Below are 20,114 nucleotides of genomic sequence, written 5' to 3' on the forward strand. Positions count from 1 at the left end.
ACGAGAACCATATCTTGCATAATGAAAAATATAAAGCTCGGAGCAATATTCAATGTTTTGAGATTTTTGGGGGATGATAACAATAAATTACAAGCATGAATTCAACATCCGATAATGATGGCACCGCTTGTCACATTCAATGCTCACTCGCACAAGCAACGACGTAAGAATTACATCATTCAAATCTACACATAATTTAAAAACGTTATAAACGGAAATCACTTAAAATTGTATTCCGTATGAAAACAGTTTTGTAATGATTGATTGATTGTGTGAACATATTGCTATTTGCGTACACTTATATCATATAAATATCATATTATAGGTTTCTTTCTTCTCTTATACAAAGATAATAATGGACGGTATCGGTAGGCAGCTTCGTTTTCATTGTACTGAATATTTGTACACATACATACTACTATACTTTTGTCATCAAAAATATCAGAAATTTATTGAAACAAAATACAATTTTTTTACGCTTTACAATAATTATCGATGTGTTTTTAATTTTAACACATATTTCTTCGTGTTAAAAGAAATTCAGGGATATATTTTATCATTGGATTTGCCCCATCAAGTGGATTTTTTTTTAGATTATAATGAGATAATTCATTTGCATGACTTCTCTTCTGAGTTTCCTCTTATTAGGCCGGGATTACACTATAAACGTTTGATAAAAGATTTCTTTTAAAACGTGAAAAAAAAATAACCAATTTTTACATTCACTCGAATGTATTCTTCGGAAGTACATACATTCACTCGAATATAACCGATACGATCATTGGCTGAATTTTTAAGTTTTATAAAAGACTTTTCATAAAACTTTTAAACGTATGATACCAGCATTAATGAATCATCTGCATGATGCTTTTGAATGAATTCTCAGGTTGGAAAAATTAGGAGGATTTTAGAGGAAAAGGTGTGTCGTCATGACCAGAAACGTGCGTGAAGGGGGGAATAGGAGGCTCATGCCCTCACCCAAAAAATTCTGGAATTATGTCTCACATATTTTCTGTTCTTACCAGAGATCTATGCTGTTTTAATAGAAAGAAATACCTTTAAAAAATGAGATATTTTATAACTTTTTTGAAGGTTGGTGAGACTCAAAATTTCTTTAGAAGGAATTTTTCGTGTTCCCTCCAGAGGTTGATCCCGTGAACGCCCCCTGATCATGACCTCTACAAGGAATGGACTGAAATTCCTCCCGGTCTGTTTTTTTTTTTTTTTACCCCGGCGGTGACCTTTATCGGTTCGAAATTCTTCGGAATATAGAATGGGTCGCCATTTCAGTTAGTAAGTAAAGTCTATGCACCTAGACATCCACCTAATTTTTTTAATGCTTAAACAAAAATTTACTAGAAAATAAATATAAGAGATCGGCCAAAAGTCTTGGCCTGGAGATCCACTCTAGTACAAGGAGCTCTGTATATTACAATAGTTGAAAGAAAAAATAGTGTATTGAAATACTAGCAATGTCATGCATTAAATAATTCAAATTTTTATACCTTGAAAATTTTAACACCTTCACACTGGACAACAATGAAATTGCATTCGACATAAAAAAATATATATACAGTTCCTTATATTTTTGATCTGCTGAACACAAATGTCACCATAAAATAGTTTTATTGGCCGTTGTTTTGAGATGTTACCCTGTTAACAGTTGAAAAGTGCTTTACGAGCCTTAATATATGATGAAGTGGTAAGGACCCCCTCCCCTATAGAACAACATTGCCAGTGAAAATGAGTAACCTCGACACTGCCTGAGTACTGTTGGACAATTTTAAGAGATGCTCCTTATGTACAGTACAAGCACTCAAGCACTATGCAAAACGAACTAACGTGTCAGATACAGATAAATGAACTATTGTGCTGCAACACATTTGCGTTTCTATGTATATATTTTTGCTATGTTTTCTGTATACTGTTGTGTTTTCTATATACTCAACGAGGTGGCTGAAGATATTGTGCTCATAAAAGATATGGATGTCAAATATAACCGAAATACAACAAAACATAAAAGCATATATGACGAAAAAAAAACTAATTACTACTGTATAATGCACTGCCCATAAAAACAATCATGGCTGTCTTATTCTAAGTATGGATAGCTTCTCGATCTATCCCCACATGTGTATAGCGTATTTCTTTTTAAACGGGATAATTTTGTGTTAGAATTCACGACCCCACCGGAGGTAAGCAATTCCATTTATTGACAACCCTAGAGAAAAACTTCTTGCCACACTAAAAACTTCAATTGTCCTTCACTAAACGATACTAGTGTCCCCTTGTCGAAGCAGTTGATTGACGGTGTATTAATAAATCATGGTTCATTTCTATATATTTGTTGTGTTACTAGCATTAAGCTACCCTCAGAATTCCAGCTTTCTTCATCACATTATAAATAACTGTTCTACTGTGTCTACATTCAAATATCATTTTTTTCCTGTCTTTTTACTTCTTTTTAAATATTGTAAATTTCTTTTATTTGATTGCAAACTTTATATAACTTGTATAATTTTATTTCAAAATGACTGGAGGCAAATACATGATGTTATGCTTGCTATACATTTGTTGTGGTTTCTGTATATGTATGTTGTTTCAATGTATTGTATTGTTATATATGTGATTTCTCAGAGAAAGCAGTAGCATATCCAGCTTTTTTTTATGGTAAAAGTCGTATACAGCATGCAGAATTACATAATAAGTGATTATTTTTGTTTCGGATGCAGAAACTTTGTCAAAATTTGTTGTCCAGTGTTATAAAACGAAAATCCATTATTCCACTTAATCGACATCAGAAAAAAAATGCAGTTTCTGTATTTTCTTGAGCTCTAATAAGCGGAAACTCTAATGATAAATTTTAATCACAGCAGTATTGTCAATAATTATAGTGAGAAAATGACAAAAAAAAATATGCGTTAATTCATGCGTTATAGGGTAAAAGGCAAAATCATTATTATGTAAAGACATTTTGAACTTATTTCAGATTTACTTAGTAATTGAATCTATATACTGAATAAGAAGTTTTATTTTCCTCAAGGAAACAGACATATTCAGAATTTTATGCCTAGGTGAAGGTAGCATGCTTGTCCGGAACGCAAGAGGGGCCCGAGTTCGAGACCAGATAAGGTCTTTCAGACGTCACCTCGGCATAAAATCCAGAAAACACCTGTTTCCTTGTGAAAAAGCCATTTATCTTAATCTTTTTACTATCCAAGCCTAATTATAGTCTTCAAGAAGGCCCCAGTCATCTAACATAACTAAAGCCGTATTATTCAAGATTTATGTGAAAATTAGGGTTTTATAAAGAGTCAATGGCACAAAACAGTTACAAAATTTCAACCTTCAAACATATTTTTTGCCAAGCGCTTAATCAACTATCACTAAAATAACTTAATTACAAAAATTTGGACATTAAATGAAATTTATATGAGTAAATTTATAATTATCTGATTGTCAGTTTTCAAATTTAAGCATATGCTTGTTTATTTTGAGGTGAACGTAATTATTCATTAGGATGATTTATGTATATATACTACAAAAAAGGCGAAATTTACATGCGAACACCCAAATGCTTTAACACAACAACAACAACTACAATGTTTGATTAAAATGCACAACATTAATTCTATATAACTAACAATAATAACTTCCTCAACCATTAAGGAAAAAAAACAGGTCTTTAGAGACAATATACACATTTACAAATATCGGGAAGATGGTGCAGAACAACAATTAGAACCAGGATTTGTTTTTCTTCAAAGAAAACAAAAAAAAATTTAGTTAACTTTTTTCTCTGCACAATCACATGCTTTTACGTGACAAAAAAATAAAAATAATAATTCAACAATCATATAGAAAAAAAAGTTTTAGGAACAATTTTTTTTTCAAGAGAACCGCAATAAATAGCCCTTCGTTCAAGCTGTCAGGGGAATACAATCCTTCGGAGTGGAAAGAGATGATCCGTTGACGTGCCTCACATTGCTGGAATCAAACAAACAAAACAAAAATTCAATTATTATGCAATAAATCTAATAAATCGCATTACGATTTTATACAGAAGCTGGTTCACGCGAGAGAAGCAGCTTAGCGGGGCTTAGCCCAGGGAGGCACATTTTGAGTAATGAGTGGTCAAGAAAATTAATGGAATGGGAGAATTGCGGCAAAATGTTTTGATCAAGGGCTGTAAATCAACAATCCACTTCTGCTATAAAGGATAAGATCAGGTCAGGGAGAGGCCAAAAGAGTGAGCTAGAGAGTTTGTGTTCAAAATAGTGTGCAAGCATGTGATTGACCAAAAGAGTGATCTTAAGTGTCAGCAAACGTTTGAGTGATCAAAAGAGTGATTTAGGGAGCGTTAGAGTACGCCAGTAAGAGAACGAAAGAGTGATGAAGAGAGCATGGAAATAGGCTGGTGAGTGATCGTAAGACCTAGAGTGCGTACAAGCATTGAATGATCAAAAGAATGACCTAGCATGTGAGCTTGTCTACAAACATGTGAACGATCAAAAGAGTGACCTAGTGTGAGCTTGTCTACAAACATGTGAATGACCAAACCAGTGTGCAAGCTTGTGATTGGCCAAAAGAGTGACCTAGAAAGCAAGTCCCCCCCCCCCCCCCCCAAGTGATTGAATAGAGGGATCTGGAGAGCTATGGAGCAGGTCAGTGAACTATCAAAAGAGTGACCTAGATAGTGTTTGAGCAGAGAGAGACCCTAAGAAAAGTCTTGCGAGCAAAGAACCACGTCAGTGAACGACCAAATGATAAACGACCACCTGAAAAATGACCAATAAAAGTGTGCAAGCATGTGAGTGACGAAAAGAGGAACCTAGAGACGGAAACATATTTATATATATACAGGGGTGGCGCTGAGCGGGCTATAACCCGAGCCGGAAAGTTTGAGGAGTGAAAATTAGACTAAAATAGGAAAAGGGCGGCAACATTTGTGTCGCCCAAAAGAGGAAAAGTCAAAAATCCAACTCTGACTCGGTCTCTGCAGAACCGCCCTATATGGCCGCTCAAGAGATAATAAAAACGCGTACGGCCGCACGCAGTATTGAAATCGGAAAAAAAAAAATGTATTGATTAAGCCGGGTCCATGCGCACAGCGTGGTCGATGTGAACTGTGAACAGCGTGTGTGTGTTTTCGCTCTCAACGGAGTGTGAAGCCCTGTTTAATTCTGGAGCTCCCTCACCTATACCCCCCGTTGGCACAGGCACACCTATTAAAATAATACTGCCTTGAAACTCCCTACTGCCATTTTCGCACCAGGTTTCACATCTGGTAATGGCGATCTTGGGTCTATGTATATACCAATTATGAAATAAATGTCACAGGAATAGCATCAATAACTTCCTGCAATTATTGACGTGATTAATATTACTAATGGAGTGATTACATAAATTACATAAAATCCGATTATAATTTATATTTTACTTACTTTGTAGTTGTAAGTTTGCTTGGAGATCTCTTATCCACTATATCAGAACTATCCTTCAAACAATTACGACAGGACTGTAACTTCGATTCCAGAACCTGGTGAGTTATGTTGCGTTAGTGTGGTTAAATTGGCAAAACTGCAGGCATCTAACTCTAATATTTCTTCATGCTTCTGATATAGTAACTAATGGCATTAATACTATTCATATCTATGAATATTTAATCATTTTAAATTAAATTCTCTTAGCGATGAAAGTATGTTAAAAGCAACGGTGCTAATATAAGGGGAAAAAAGGGAAGCTTCAACTTAACTATAATGAAAAATGGAGGCTCTTAACTACTAACGTAATATTTAACTTGTGTGATTTGGATTTATTCAATTGCAGTATTCGTTCAGAAGAGCATGCTGCTCTGACACCAGACATGACAAATTTCATTGGTGCGTGTCAATCGTTCAGGAGATCCATGCAAAGTAATTTTTTTCATCAGGAATTAATTGCAACAAATTTTATGCATTCTATAACTTTTTTAGTTGTTATTGATTCAATGTTATCATTATTATTTTTGGGTGGTGTGACTATAAATTTTTATGAAAAATATTCAGACTCATAACTGATCATGATTTTAAACATCATGGCGGCAAAAAATCATTAAACACATTACCATTATTTTTACAACAAATTTTATATACAAATGTAAAAATAAATTTATGAAAGATCACATTTTGTTTCTATGCATGTCATAATGAAATTCTTACATTACATGCCACTTTTTGTATTTTGAGACTATGCTTAAATTATAGCATTCTCCCTACTCATGCTTCAGGTTAGTCACTTTAGCAATTCTAACATCATGCATAGCATAGCAAAATTATGATGATCCGCTAGGTTTCCTCTTCATAATATTTAACTGCTGCAGGAAACGGAAAGAAACATCAGTAAAATGATAATGCCAATACTACTCCCACTTATTTATTTCTAAATACTATCTTAAATTATTACAAAACTTAAATTGGAGAGTAATCATTGAAATCTAGCAGATTTTAACAATAAAATGTATTCTATAACTATATATCTCAATTAATTTCCAAGAGTTTTTACTATACAGAGTGTCTTATAAATTCGTAAACAGTTTAAAAATTTATAAAAATTAAAGAAATTGGTGTATTTGAATGCAGTTTGCAAAAAAATCATTTTCAAGAAGGGGGAACCCTTTTTTTGGTACATAAAGGAAATTAGTTTAAATTTTTTGTCGATAGAAAGCGCTTCACGGAATCAAATTACTGGAAATATCCATAACCACGTGTATGTAAAGCTAGCCGTAATGAGGTATAAAACAACCATGAATTTTTATGTGCAGTGCATTTCATTTTATCATAGTCATTCGTTTGCATTACTTTTAGCATGTAATTGTTTTCTCCTCGTGATGATTGCTGTATTTTAGTTATATTTGACATCCACATTTTTCATTGGCATCTTTTTGCAGCCACCTCGTTGTACTTTTTGCCTGTTGTGGCCTTCGTGTTTGTATATGCAAATCAGAGTCATAAAATGCGGAGTTTACGGTTACAGCTCGTTATTGAATTTTCCTGGGACTTGCTTGGATAAGGTTTTGATACTGACATTTGCAGATGAAGCACTGTTGGTGAAGTTTTATTTCGAAGCCACGAATTGCTGGCTGAAGCTTTACGAACGTTTCGGACACAGAAGATATTGAAGAAAGGTTCTGTAAGGAAATTTGGTGATTTGCGTCTGTGCAGTGTCCTCTATTGACAAAAGTTTGAACTAAGTTTTGTTTTTGCACCAAAAAAATAACTTTGCACGTGAAAATAACTTATTTGCAAGCCACATTCAAATATGCCAATTCCTTCAATTTTAATAAATTTTTAAACTGCCTACGAATTTATGGTACACCCTGTATTTTAATTATTTGTAATGATTTAAGTTACTATAAATACAAATACAATGCCACAAACAGGCAAAATTTATTTTTAATTTAACAATTGTATTCAAAATGTATTTACTGTATTAATGTTCAGGTATGCACAAACATATAATCACAATAAATAGTGCAATCAAAAATCTTTTCAAATATTAAAAATCAAGGATATAAGAATCGAAATACCATAATCACAACATACGTAATAAAGAGGAATACGGTAATACTCACGCCAACTTTCTTCAAGAGATCACCGACGATTGTTAAAGCGGAATATGGAACATTTATTGGCGGTGAAACACCATTTGTTGTTAGCGTCGGACTCCCTGTAGTAATAATAATAATTATGTTATTATGAATGAATGCATGAAGATGTGTGAGAATGTATTTCTTAACTATATTTTAAAACTAACGCGCATTAACTTTTCACTCTACATAAGGGGTTCTTAACAGCTTCACGTACAAGCTTTTGGCAAGAAATTTGGATTATCTCAATTTGCGAGCTGATACCTTGCCCTAATCTAACGGCAGGTTAGGAAAAGGAAGAATGGGGAAAGATAAAAAATATAAAAGGGAAAAGTATAAGGGATCATCCAAGTATTACGTCAGTATCGATGGGGGTTACGATTTGATGACAAGGGGTAGGGGGTTTGGATGATGCTTAAGTCATCAACCACCCTTTATAAAAATATGAAATATTCTTAATGGCGCCTTTACTGGGCGTGTGCATAAAACGAGAAATACCCTTCCTTTAGTTTTTGTGTGTGTGTGTGGACAATTGAACTACATTCCCTCTATTGATAAGTCCCCTACAGAGCCACATTAGTGATCTCTGAATGTTCCGGGGGTCCAAGTTATCTGGAAATGAGTCCGGGCCGCTAAGTGCTTTGGAACTGTGCCACGCATCACTCAAGTGATCCGTAATTATGCGCTTATTGCGTCACAAGTTTCACAAAAAAATTTCGAAAAACAATATAATAGTCTTATGGGAAGTGAACCTGATCTTGCTAATTTTGAGTCGCGGCTAATGCTTATTGGTCTAAAAATATTATTTATATATATTCATATTTAGCAAAATGCTGGATTTTTTAATTTTTTTCCCCTATTGAAAATGTTGTATGTGAGAATTGGCATTTCAACTTAAAATCTCATTTTATTTGTGAAACGAGTGGGCGAAACAGAAATATTAATGGTGAATAAAATCTCATAAATTATGTATAAATAAAAAGAATATAATTTCCATACTTCTCAATTTGAATCTAGGCAATGATGATGCTGATGGTGTCGATGATGGTGGTGTTTCAGCTTCCACTTTTGGTAGCTCTTTAAGCTTCTCTGGTGTTTTTGGGATGGAAATAGTTCGTGGATTCTCATGAATTATCAGTTCTTGCTTGAGATCTGAAATAAAAGTAATATATATTCCTTATGTTTTTCGCATTTCGAAAACGCTGGCAAAAAAACTACTACTACTAAACCACACATGCACCTTATCCACATTCCTCTGTGGAACTTCTAAGGAATTAGTACATGTTGGTATGTACGTGCACGTGTTGTGAACCTAACGCGAAGTTTGTTTCTACGTAATGCTCGTTATAGTGCTGCCATCTATTTTTCGGACTAGCTAGCAAAAAAACTAAAAAAAATCATTTAATTTACACATGCGCGATATTTTAATTAATACATATTTGTTTACTGTTTTACGTTTTCTAACCTTTTTGTATTCAATTGATTAGGTGTTTGTCATCTACGTGTGTCTGTTAATTATTATCCTCATGAAAGGATTTTTAATTTTCCTCACTAAATTCTCATTCATTTTCTAACATGATATTTAGGAATTTCCGTACACATATCTTTTTAAAGAAGCATTTGGACATGAGAAAACCATCGAAATATTAAAAAATATTTTTTTCCTTTAATATCTCAGTTCACTGAAATTAATTTCAAGCATGAGGAATAAAAATGACCAATATTTTCTATCTCATGTGTTTTTGATAGAAAAAAAAAGAGAGAAAGATACGAACTATATATAGCCTATACCGTATAACTACTGTATAAAAGAAAAAAGAAATTGATCTACTATAAAGAAGACTGACTGATGGCACAAGAACAGTATAATGCCGTCGAAATCGAACGATTTAAATTAAGAATGAAATTGATTATGAATTTTATCTGATTTATTATTGATTTCAATATGCGATTTAAGATTTTATATTCGAATTAAGATTTAATATGCGAAACAGGATTATGTGCTTGATTTGCGATTGTATACGTAGATTGTGATCTCGCAACTGATTTTTATACTTAGATTATGATTTTATAGTTGTTATGATTGTAATGTATGTTTTTTTATAAATAGATTGCCAGAGGTATATCCAGTCCGTGAGGACAATGAGCCGATATTGCCATATGGCGATGTGGCTTTTGGTTTGATTGTCTCGGAGCTGCTGAGTGATGTCTCAAAGCCCTACTACTTTTCTCTCGCAAAAGCAACAGCTTACATTGAAGAGAATTCTTTTAAATTTTAGTTGCTTATTTTATTGTTTTTTTCTCGTTCATGGTGTTGATTTAGTGTTAATGGTATGCACGGGTGAGATTTTTATATATTTTTGTGTAAATCAGTTATGAACAAATATGGGTTCTTGTGTGATTGCAACGTGCAAGAAAAATTCTTGGAAAGACAAAGAAACTCGGGATTCAATTCACTTATCACACTTTTCCTTAAAACCGACAGACTTGCCATACATGGGTATCCAAAGTAAGAGGCTCGATCGAATGAACAGTAAGTATACTTATATATGTGCAGCAATAATTTTCAACCTAGTGATTATGAAGATGACCTGAAGAATCTACTTCTAGGTTTAACTCAAATTTTTTTTTGAAAGCTTGTGCAATACTGTCGGTAAATCTACCGGCTAACCAAAATAATAATAACTTCAAACATTGTAAAGTAGGATTTCTGTAATGGAAGTTAACTCATAAGAAAATCCAAAACTTCTCATTTCAAATGTTTAAATGGCTGAACGAAGTAAGCCAATAAACAAACAGATACTAATGAAAATAATCCAAAAAGACAATTTTGGAAAGAATTACACCGGTTGTAAACTGATCGTTGATCGTGCAAACTACCATAATTAACAAGGTAGCAAAAGCGGGCGCACTTAGTTCTGTAGGGGAATTACGTCACTCGGGACGTCACTGGTATCCTTTCCGGCCCCCTCATGAGACAGCCCTGGTTATATGGTCCTGGTACTAAGCTCATAAATATTATCACTGTTTTTCCGCATCTGACTGGCGGAAAAAAAAAGGCTTTGGCTATTCATTCTTATCTGTATGAGTGTTTTGGTAATAATATTTACGACATATTATGCTTATGATATATCTGTGATTTAATAGAATTTTTAGCTACGGCTTTGTTGAGCAATTGAAGTCAAAACACTTACAGTCAGTAAATAGAGAAACCAAGGTGAACAAGACGAGAGTTCAATGCTCGGTACTTCACACTAACTAGCAACGGCAACTTATAGTCAGGGTCTTTCAATCCCGTTTTACGGACCCCAATATTTTGCGGTCCTGTACGACTGGAACTTCCGCAACCTGCCTGATTCAAACCGACACATAAAAGTACAATTAATGAAGAAAACTAAAAAAATACCTCTGGTTTCGTCCTTTAATCTCTGTATGAGTACAGCCATGTTTTCTTTATCATCAAGCTCATTTTCAAGAAATGCATTCCGTTCTATGGCCTATACAACGAAATTATCATTTCATCTTATATTGCACGTATAAATATCATAGGCATAGCAACGAAAAAGTTGAGCGTATTTAAAAAAAAAAAAATTAAATTTCATTGATACCTGATTGAGTCTTCCTTCGAAGTCCTCCAAGGTAGCGACTGATGCTCTATATATGGATGACGGAATAAAGCAACATATCAATCGACGTGTAAGACATTGAATAAAATAAATAAAATTTATACGGTATATATGTAGTACATAAAAAAAATACGTTTAAAAAATTGATAACAAACGATGCGATATTTCCACTGCTATGGGCCAAGGTTTCATTGTCACGGCGGAATTAGTCAACGTTCATTCTCAAGGTTTTATTGCTTGTTCGAAAATTACCTTTCTGTTCATTAAAGGCGAACACAAATATGCTTTCCCAAACGTATGTAATGATTGTTTAGAATTTAAAATAATGTTTCATGTTTGAGTCATAGTAATCAGGATTGGTAGGTTTTTGACGGTTTTAACTGTCACGTCAAAAACCTCAAATATTGCTTTTTAGTATAAAAATTCCCATTGAAAATACACGCATTGATTGCATGTAATGCTAAAAGTCACTTCATGTTATAAAAAGAATAAATACTTAATAGATTGTAAAATAGTTTTCTACTTTCTACAGAATTATTTTGAACAATATATTTTTTTTCTTGTAAAATATACAATTTCAATAGAGCATAACATAAAAGCTGAGTGAAAAACTATGGAACTATTTGGTATTATTCAATTTATGATGATTCTCGACCTTCCAAAATTTCTCCCACTGCTTATATACGTGTATTGATATAAACCATATGCTGTACCGTTTTCATAACAGATAGGTGTTTAAAACGTTCTTTTACACCATGTATGTAATGTGATTTTTGTTATTATCAAATTATTTAGATAATCACGAACTTAAAATAATACCCTTATTGTGTGAATAACATTAGAATATATCTAGCAATATCAAAATACATATTGAATTGCAGGACTGAAATGTTTTTTAATTTGGCAGTGCTGGCTTTTGTATATGATGCTTAAGAAACGCCTATAACTTATTCGTTGTGTTGAAGCTGTATTTTAAATGTGCAAAATAATGCTTTGGGTATCAAGTCCTGCCAGCTCTGTATTGATTTAAAATTCTCTTTAAATCTCGGGCTTTATACAACCTAAACTAAAAAATTTTTAGGTGAGAATAAATGAGTTAAATTGGTGGTTGACAGAATTTGCGCAAGAATTTTTACCATGGAATAAAATCTTGGGCAGATAAGAAAATGTGAAATACCAAAATAGGTATTCTAAACTCAGTATTTATAATTTAAAATATAAAGCACTTTTAGCTACATAAAAATACGTTTTAACATATTGACAAAAAGTTTTTGACTTTTAATACTGAGTTAGCTTCTGAAGTCAAAAATCTAACCCTGATTTCCTATCACACACATTTTGAATAAACAGCGCTATTTCGCTTGGTAAACGGAACACGAGTAATCGGTAGTTTAGGGGCCGTTCAAGTATTACGTCAGCAAATTTGTAACCATTTTTGACTCCCTCCCCCTTCCCTTGTCAGCAAAATTTCGTCACCAGCTCTGCCCCTCTGAATCCTAACGCATATTGGTGGGATCAGAGACGTACACGGGGAGGGGGCATAGGGGAGCTCGTACCTTCCTCCCACGATCAAAAATTTATTTTTTTTAATGCAAAAAATAATTTTTTTAATTGAAATTTCGGAAGAAAATACCTTTATATATTATTATAATCAGTTTCTGTTAATTTCAATGCCATTTTGAAGGATATGAACTCAAAATTTATCTTTAATAAATTCATTGCGACCCACGCTCTAAGCCATATAATGATAAATCACATTAAGGCCCTTGGCACGCGGACCAAATATGGCCCTGGGGGTTATCTGATGCGGCCTGCCCTCTTCAAACCTAATTTTGTAAAACTGAACTAAGCGGCACATTTACAGATCGCTTAAGTGTCCCGTGGTACAATTAGAGAACACTTAAGCGGCCCGTGGCACATTTTCAGATCATTTAAATGACACGGGACACAGTTCCAGAACACTTATGCGATCCGTGACATTGGACGTAGTTTTTTTAGAGCACTTAAGAGTGCCCCCCCCCCCCCAGTGCGGTTGTACATCACTCAAGTTACCCGCGGCACATTTTCAGATTATTTACGTGATGCGTGGTACAGTTCCAGAGCACTTAAGCAGCCCCCCCCCTCCCCCCTTGTCATCAAAAGTCAGCAAATCGGGAACCCCCCTTTCCCCCATAGATGATGGCGTAATACTTGAATGGCCCCTCAGGTAAAATGAACGAAAAAAATTATCTCTTCTACGTTCTTTGTTTTGTATGTCAATAAAATTCATGACTAAAATAGTGAGTTTCTAATCATGTTAAATACCTTATTGTGCATTTAACATTACTCAAAGACATTCAATTGGGTTTTTCGTGGTTTTAACTAGCTCAATTTTATTTTAATGTTTATTATATCTCAAAATACCCATTTCTAATAGTAATTAATATTAGGTTGTCCCATAAATTCGTAAATAGTTAAAAATTTATAAAAAATAAAGAAATTGGTAAATTTGAATGTGGTTTATAAAAAAATTATTCTTACGAAAAGAGGATTTTTTTTTCTGGTCAGGAAAAAAAAAAATCTAATTCAAATTTTTGTTGACAGAGGGTGCTGCAAGAAACTCCCGCAATAGTGATTTCACCTGAAACTTCCTTCAAACTCTTCTGTGCCGGAAACTCCGAAACGTTATTAAAGCTTCAGCTGGCGATTCGTGGTTGAGGTTAAACAACTTCACCAACAGTGTTTTATCCACAATTGTCAGCATCACAATGAAAACCTTATGTAAGCGACCAGTAACAGGAAAATTCAGAAATGAGATTTTAATCGTACACCCCTGCATTTAATAGGACTCTGATTTGCGTATTTCCAGCGATTTGTTGTTTTATAGTGGCCCCTATCGACATTTTTTTCTTAAACCAAAAAACAAAAAAATACCCCTTCATGAAAATTACTTTTTTCGCATACAACATTCAAATACACAAATTCCTTCAATTTTTATGAATTTTTACACTATTTACGAATTTATGGGACACCCTGTTTAATAATAGCACATGATAATTGGATTAAAATAATTAATCATTTTCAGTTATAACAAATATTTTTAAATTGTTGTAAAACGTATCATTTGAACAGAGGAGTATTAATAGTGTGGTTATGGAGGGCTAAAGGGGTGGCAAATAAATAGGGGCTACAAATATTATAGTAATTCGTGGTGGTGGTTGGAACGGAAGAAGGAACAAGATTTGAATAGCCCGCGGGCGTCAAAGCATTAAATCTGCGTCTCTGCTGTTACACATATAATATTAATAATTCCATAGTACAGTCGACGCTCGATAAAACGACCCCCCCCCCCTTCGTCCCGTCGAAAACGGACGTTATATTGGGAGGGTCGTAATACATTAGGGACTTATCCATAGGTGGAGATAGACTTGGAAGTCTAGGGGAAGGGGCACGATGGTGAGGATGCCAATTCATATATACATTAGATTAGTCGATTCCCCGTTTGACACTGGGGGGGGGGGAGGCAATGCCCAACCACGCCCCCCCCCGTATCTACGCCCATGGACTTATCCTATCGATCGTTGTAATAGAATGGTCGCTGTAACGTGGGGTCGTTATAACGGGTGTCTAATGTATTTTGATTGAGTTGTCAGAGTTACACGTTAGACCTGTGGATGCTCGTCTTAAGTTTCAAGAGATTTCTTATTCAATACAGGGGGTAATTATGGGTGAGTGGGTGCTACGATGTGGGGGGGGGGGTTGCTCGGTTGTCTGCGAATAAATACTGTGAATGTTCAAGCATCCGACACCAATACATATTGATTCTGGAAAGAATATAGACATGTGGATTTACCTCGTCGCCCTTTCTAGATCATCGTTTTTCTGCTCGAGTTTTCGGACGTATTGATGCAAATCATCTCTGGCTAATTTTGTCTGATTCAGCTCGTCTTGCAACGCGGCAATTGTGCGAGTCGTTTCATTTTTGTGCTCGTTCAGTTTACTCTGAAGAAAAGAAAAAAAAGTCGAATTAATTAATACATGGCAAATAGTTTCCCAAATCGTCAAAAACCTACAATTACATGATTTTAATACACAAACGTTACGTAATTATACATTTTAAGGTCGGTATCTTGCCCTGTTCGTTAAGGGGGTTAAATAATACGTGTATAAATTTTAACCAACGTGTTTTCTCCTAAGGCTATCCGTTTTTAAACTTGAATAGGTTTTGTAGTTATCCCTCATAGGAGTTAAAAATGCTTCCGATTTACCCAGAAGCTTTCCGATTATTTGGCCTCATCAAAATCTTCAGATTTTTTCGTCTCTTTATAGAAAAATTCCTGAAAAACCTCAATATTGTGATTCGCTTAAAAAAATCCGTAAAAAAAAGTATTCTTCGAGTCTTTACAATATCACAGGCTGGCCATGTTTCTTTTTTTCTCAAAAAATATGGAAAATAGGATTTCAAGTACAACAAGAAGTAGACAACTGCTGCCGAATATGATGCCTAAAATGAGCAGAGTTGCCAGTTATTGCTAGAATGGTCAGTCGAGGAAAATGAAGTGCTACTGTGTAAATCACTGTGTATTAATCACTTACTACGAAAAAATAAAAATAAAGCGTTAATTATGACAAATATGAGAGATACAATATTCATTTTATAATCATAATTTTCTTTTGCAAGTTGGCAAAATAATTTTAATCCATCATTTCAATGAAGGATAAAAAATTCGAGTAGCTTTCGTTGAAAATATGAAAAAAAGTAGAGGGATATTTTTATTTACAAAAAAAAATCGGAACGGTGAAAAGTACGGGAAAGCCAAGGGAAAACGTTTCATATGGTTACCTCATTCGCAATCCCAAAAGATCCCGAGTTTTCCCTTCTATTTGCATTACGTATTTTCTTCGGTGCGAAATATTTCATCACGCGATAAGTCTGGCACCATGTATTCCTTAAATACGAGGCGATTGACTGAAAATCCTTTCGAAGGACATGATTATATAACTGGGTGTACACGATGCGAGAAAACGTTCTTTCTACTCGCATTCATAATCCCAAGCTTTTATTATTTTCCAGAAGCTTCGAAATTCAATGCGGAAACAGTCTTGCCTTCCTTCAAGCAACACCGACATGGATTTTTTTTTTTTTTTTTGAGAGAAAAAATTATGTATTTATCATTATTTACTACTTCTTGTGTGTGTATGTGTTACGGTATCGAGGCAACTGTCATTTCATGACATCGATTACGTGAATTATTTCCGCTCGAGTGGCTACAACTGCAAACACGCGAGTTACTGGAAATTATCAAGGTAATAATCCATCATTCGATTGGAATCTTTTGGTTAAACATGCATGCTAGCCTTGCCTATAGTTTGTATAAAATAGCTTTTACTAAATAAACAATCATATGGCATATCGATCGATCATTGGAGATGTAGACGAATCAACGCACAACTGTTCTTCGCATGTATAGGGCAATACATCTATGTTGAGTTTGAAGTTGAGTAATATCAACTTCAATATATATGTTGAGTTTAAAGCAGAAAAAAATAATAGTAAGAATGAAGATGCTCAATTCTTACTTATATGATTACGTCAAAATTTTTACTGATGGGTCGGTCGATGTCTCTGGAGATTTGAACGAGATCTCGTGTAACACTACATCACAGCAAATGCATGGACTTTGAATTGCTGGTTATCAAAGCAACCATAGTCAGATCAGTCTCTATAGAGCAGGAGTCTTCAATGCATTGCCCGAGGGCCACATGTGGCCCTTCGAAGTTTTTTCCAGTGGCCCGCTCACGAAAAGACTGACATATAGCTAAAGAATTTATAGAAATGCTAAAAAAAACATCGATGATAAAAAAAATTTCCAGAATTAGTGGAAGAAGTAATTTTAAATTCACTTTTATAAAAACATTTCAGAGAGCTAAAAGAGAGAAATGGTTTCGTAATTGCCAAAAGAAATAATTTTTAAGTTATTGGAAGAAATTATTTCATAAGTAGTGGAAAAACACACACACACACACACAGTAGTATTTCACTATTTACAAAAATTAATAGTTAATGAATTCCTTTTTAATGGTAATAATGGTACCATTCGCTTTTCAAGATATGCCTGGCTCTCTGCGGAGAGACTTTTTCAAATGTCGAAAATAAATGATGAAACACGTAAGCATATTCGTCTAATGTGCTCTATTCCTAATCCGTTAAGAGAAGCTTTAAGAAAGCTTTAAGGATGATTAACCTGGGGAAGATTCAATTTTTTACCTATTCAGCTGCTGTTTACTATCGACATCGGGCTATCGAAAACATCCTTGCACTGAATATTCCACAAGAACTAAACACAGTAATAATAGATTTAAGATACAAAAGCTCTCATCACCTCGAAACACAACAGCACACATTTGGATGCATTCCATCAATTTCCCATCATTCTACGAGTCTCTCCCCTCCGCACACCCCTCATCGCCAAAGCCATTATCCGTCTGATTCTGCCGACCTAAAATCTTGAAAAGACGTTATCCAAGATTCATTTCAACTCTATAATTTCCAATTCCCTCCTTCATAAACGGAAAGTTCAGAAGGTGGCAAGTCATTACATCTGGATTATATCCGTTAGGGGTCACAACCATCGTGTAATGTAAAACCCTCTCAGTACCAGTAGTGGCTGGTAAAACTAGGGGCAAAGAATGCAGAATAGACTGGATATATATTTTTCTCACACGCCTACGAGATGACCGATTCATACAAAAGATGGAGCATCAAGAAAAGATTAAAAACAGGTTCAGAACCTGAAAGAAAGAGGCATAAAATTTTGATGTTGGAATGGATATACGATCGCGCGGCCATATCTCGTATGATGGTGATGGACATGTTTGACCGTGCGGACGAGAAATTTCGGGCTGGAAATTATATTTCGCTGCTGTTAACCATAACCGCGGTGAATTCTTTCCTACGTTGGGTCGTCGTTCACAGTCTCATAGGTCTCACGCGTGATAAATGAAGCCTATTGTCCACCTCTAACATCTCTTCCTCGATAGAGAGATTCCGGTCAAACTTTTCGAGATCGAACCCGAGACAAAACCGGAAGCCTTTCAAAGAATAATGTGAGGCCTATTCCGTCATTAACCCAGGTTGGAATAAAAATGTAATATGGCTTTCTGTGAGAGCCACAGTCACGCTCATTTCCTAGTGTGTGTCCCTTTTTTTTCTCAATTATATATCGAGTGGAAAATTCTTGGAAAATTATAAAATGAAAATTCTTCTTTGTTATCGCGTTCTGATATAATTAAAGAGATGAGGTTAGAAAAGAAGAATATAATTTTTTTTTTCCTTCTTTCTTTCCTAACCCATACGGAGGAATGATGGACGTGCCATTGCAGAAACTGGTACAAACAAAGCCGCATCAATTCGCTACAGCGGCACAAAATCGTGACTCGTAGGCGATTCGAGAACCAGATATAAGAAGAAGAAAAAATTGCAATAGCCAGATAAGTGAGAAAATATACCTGAAAAACCTTGATTTTACATCCATTTTAACCAATATTTTGTAGATTTTTATCGTGTTATTTTTTTTTTTATGAAAACTCTTTTGAATATTATTTTGAGAGTATCAAACAATAGGCTCTGCGTTCGGAAAATAAAAACCCGTGAAATATTTTATTTAGCTTATTTAGTCTTGATAATAGCATATAGCAGTGGTTCTCAAAACTTTTGAAAAACTCCCAACTTCTCAAACTTCCTTGCCTAAGTCATGGTTCATCTGCAACTTCCCGGAATAGTTTGGTAGATATTTTACCTTATAAAAGAACCACCTCAAAAGTGCACACGAATTAACATCAAAGCACGATATCTCTATCTTACCGCGACGACCCTGACAAATGTTGACGACGCCCCTAGTAGTCGCGGCGAACACTTTGAGAAACACTGATATATGGGATGTTCCCATAAATTCGTGAATACTTTAAAAATTCATAAAAATGTGTGAATGCGGTTCGAGAAAAATTTATTGTCCTGAAGGGGGGGGACTTTTTTGGTACAGAAAAACAAATTTATTTAAGATTTTCGTTGATAGAGGGCGCTGCACAGAATTCCGGTAGGAATGATTGGATCTGAGACAGCCTTTCTATATACTCTTCTGTGCTCGAAACGTTCGTAAAGTTTCAGCTGGCGATTCGTGGCTGAGGTGAAACAGCTTTACCAATAGTGCTTTATCCACCATTCTCAACATCAGAACCTTACGATTAACAGGAAAATTTAGAAATGAGCTGTTAATCGTACATACTGCATTTTATAATGGATTATAAGGATTATATGGATTATAAGGACTCCTCTAATTTTCCTATTTCTAGTGATTTGCTTTTGTGGTCTGATGACCAACGAGTGTTATAGAGCGTGTGCATGTATATCAGTGACCAAATCGGTGTGCAAGCATGTCAGAATCAATGTGTGACTTAGAGAGCGAGGGACTTGATCATTTAGCGACCAAAAGAGTGACATACGGAGTGTGACCAGAGAGTCACCATGAGAGTGCGACCAGATGACTAAACTAAATAACGTAAGCATGGGAGTGACCTAGACCGTGTTCAACCATGGAAGTATCCAAAAGAGTGACCCAGAGCGTGTGTAAGCATGAGAGTGACCCACAGCGTGTATTGGAGCGACCTAAGAATCAAGGATCCAGGTTAGTGAATACCAAAAAGATCCTTGTGATGATTTTATGTTGTATTTGCATCATATTGTATTGTATATTATAGATAAGAGAGTTTTTTAAGAGTTCTCTTTTCACCTTCACCCAACGCGTTCACTTTCGCTCTTATAGAAAGATACATTATATGTGGGGAAAAAAATCATTAACAGGAGGAACAAAAAGAAAAGAGGG

At 34.8% G+C, this 20,114-nt stretch overlaps 1 protein-coding gene across 2 annotated transcripts in view; it reads right to left on the reverse strand.

Moving 5' to 3' along the window:
* Positions 1–1,227: 1,227 nt before the first annotated feature.
* LOC149076979 (nuclear distribution protein nudE-like 1) overlaps positions 1,228–20,114 on the reverse strand; it is a 70,403-nt gene continuing 51,516 nt past the window's right edge. Inside the window, exons 3-9 of one of the 2 annotated variants that reach the window (XM_089244710.1) lie at positions 15,086–15,234; positions 11,236–11,281; positions 11,034–11,124; positions 8,627–8,779; positions 7,613–7,707; positions 5,445–5,539; positions 1,228–3,987 (exon numbers count right to left, since the gene is read on the reverse strand). In XM_089244710.1, coding sequence (XP_089100836.1) covers positions 3,921–3,987; positions 5,445–5,539; positions 7,613–7,707; positions 8,627–8,779; positions 11,034–11,124; positions 11,236–11,281; positions 15,086–15,234 — 696 coding nt within the window. In that variant the 3' untranslated portion in view covers positions 1,228–3,920. Of the gene's footprint in view, positions 3,988–5,444; positions 6,356–7,612; positions 7,708–8,626; positions 8,780–11,033; positions 11,125–11,235; positions 11,282–15,085; positions 15,235–20,114 lie in introns of both variants that reach the window. The other variant, XR_016194131.1, reaches the window with a different exon arrangement.

This window comes from Pholcus phalangioides, unplaced genomic scaffold (genome assembly GCF_987345545.1).
Source record: "Pholcus phalangioides strain wild (caught in Gottingen) unplaced genomic scaffold, Ppha-v1.0 ptg000015l_1, whole genome shotgun sequence".
NCBI lineage: Eukaryota > Metazoa > Arthropoda > Arachnida > Araneae > Pholcidae > Pholcus > Pholcus phalangioides.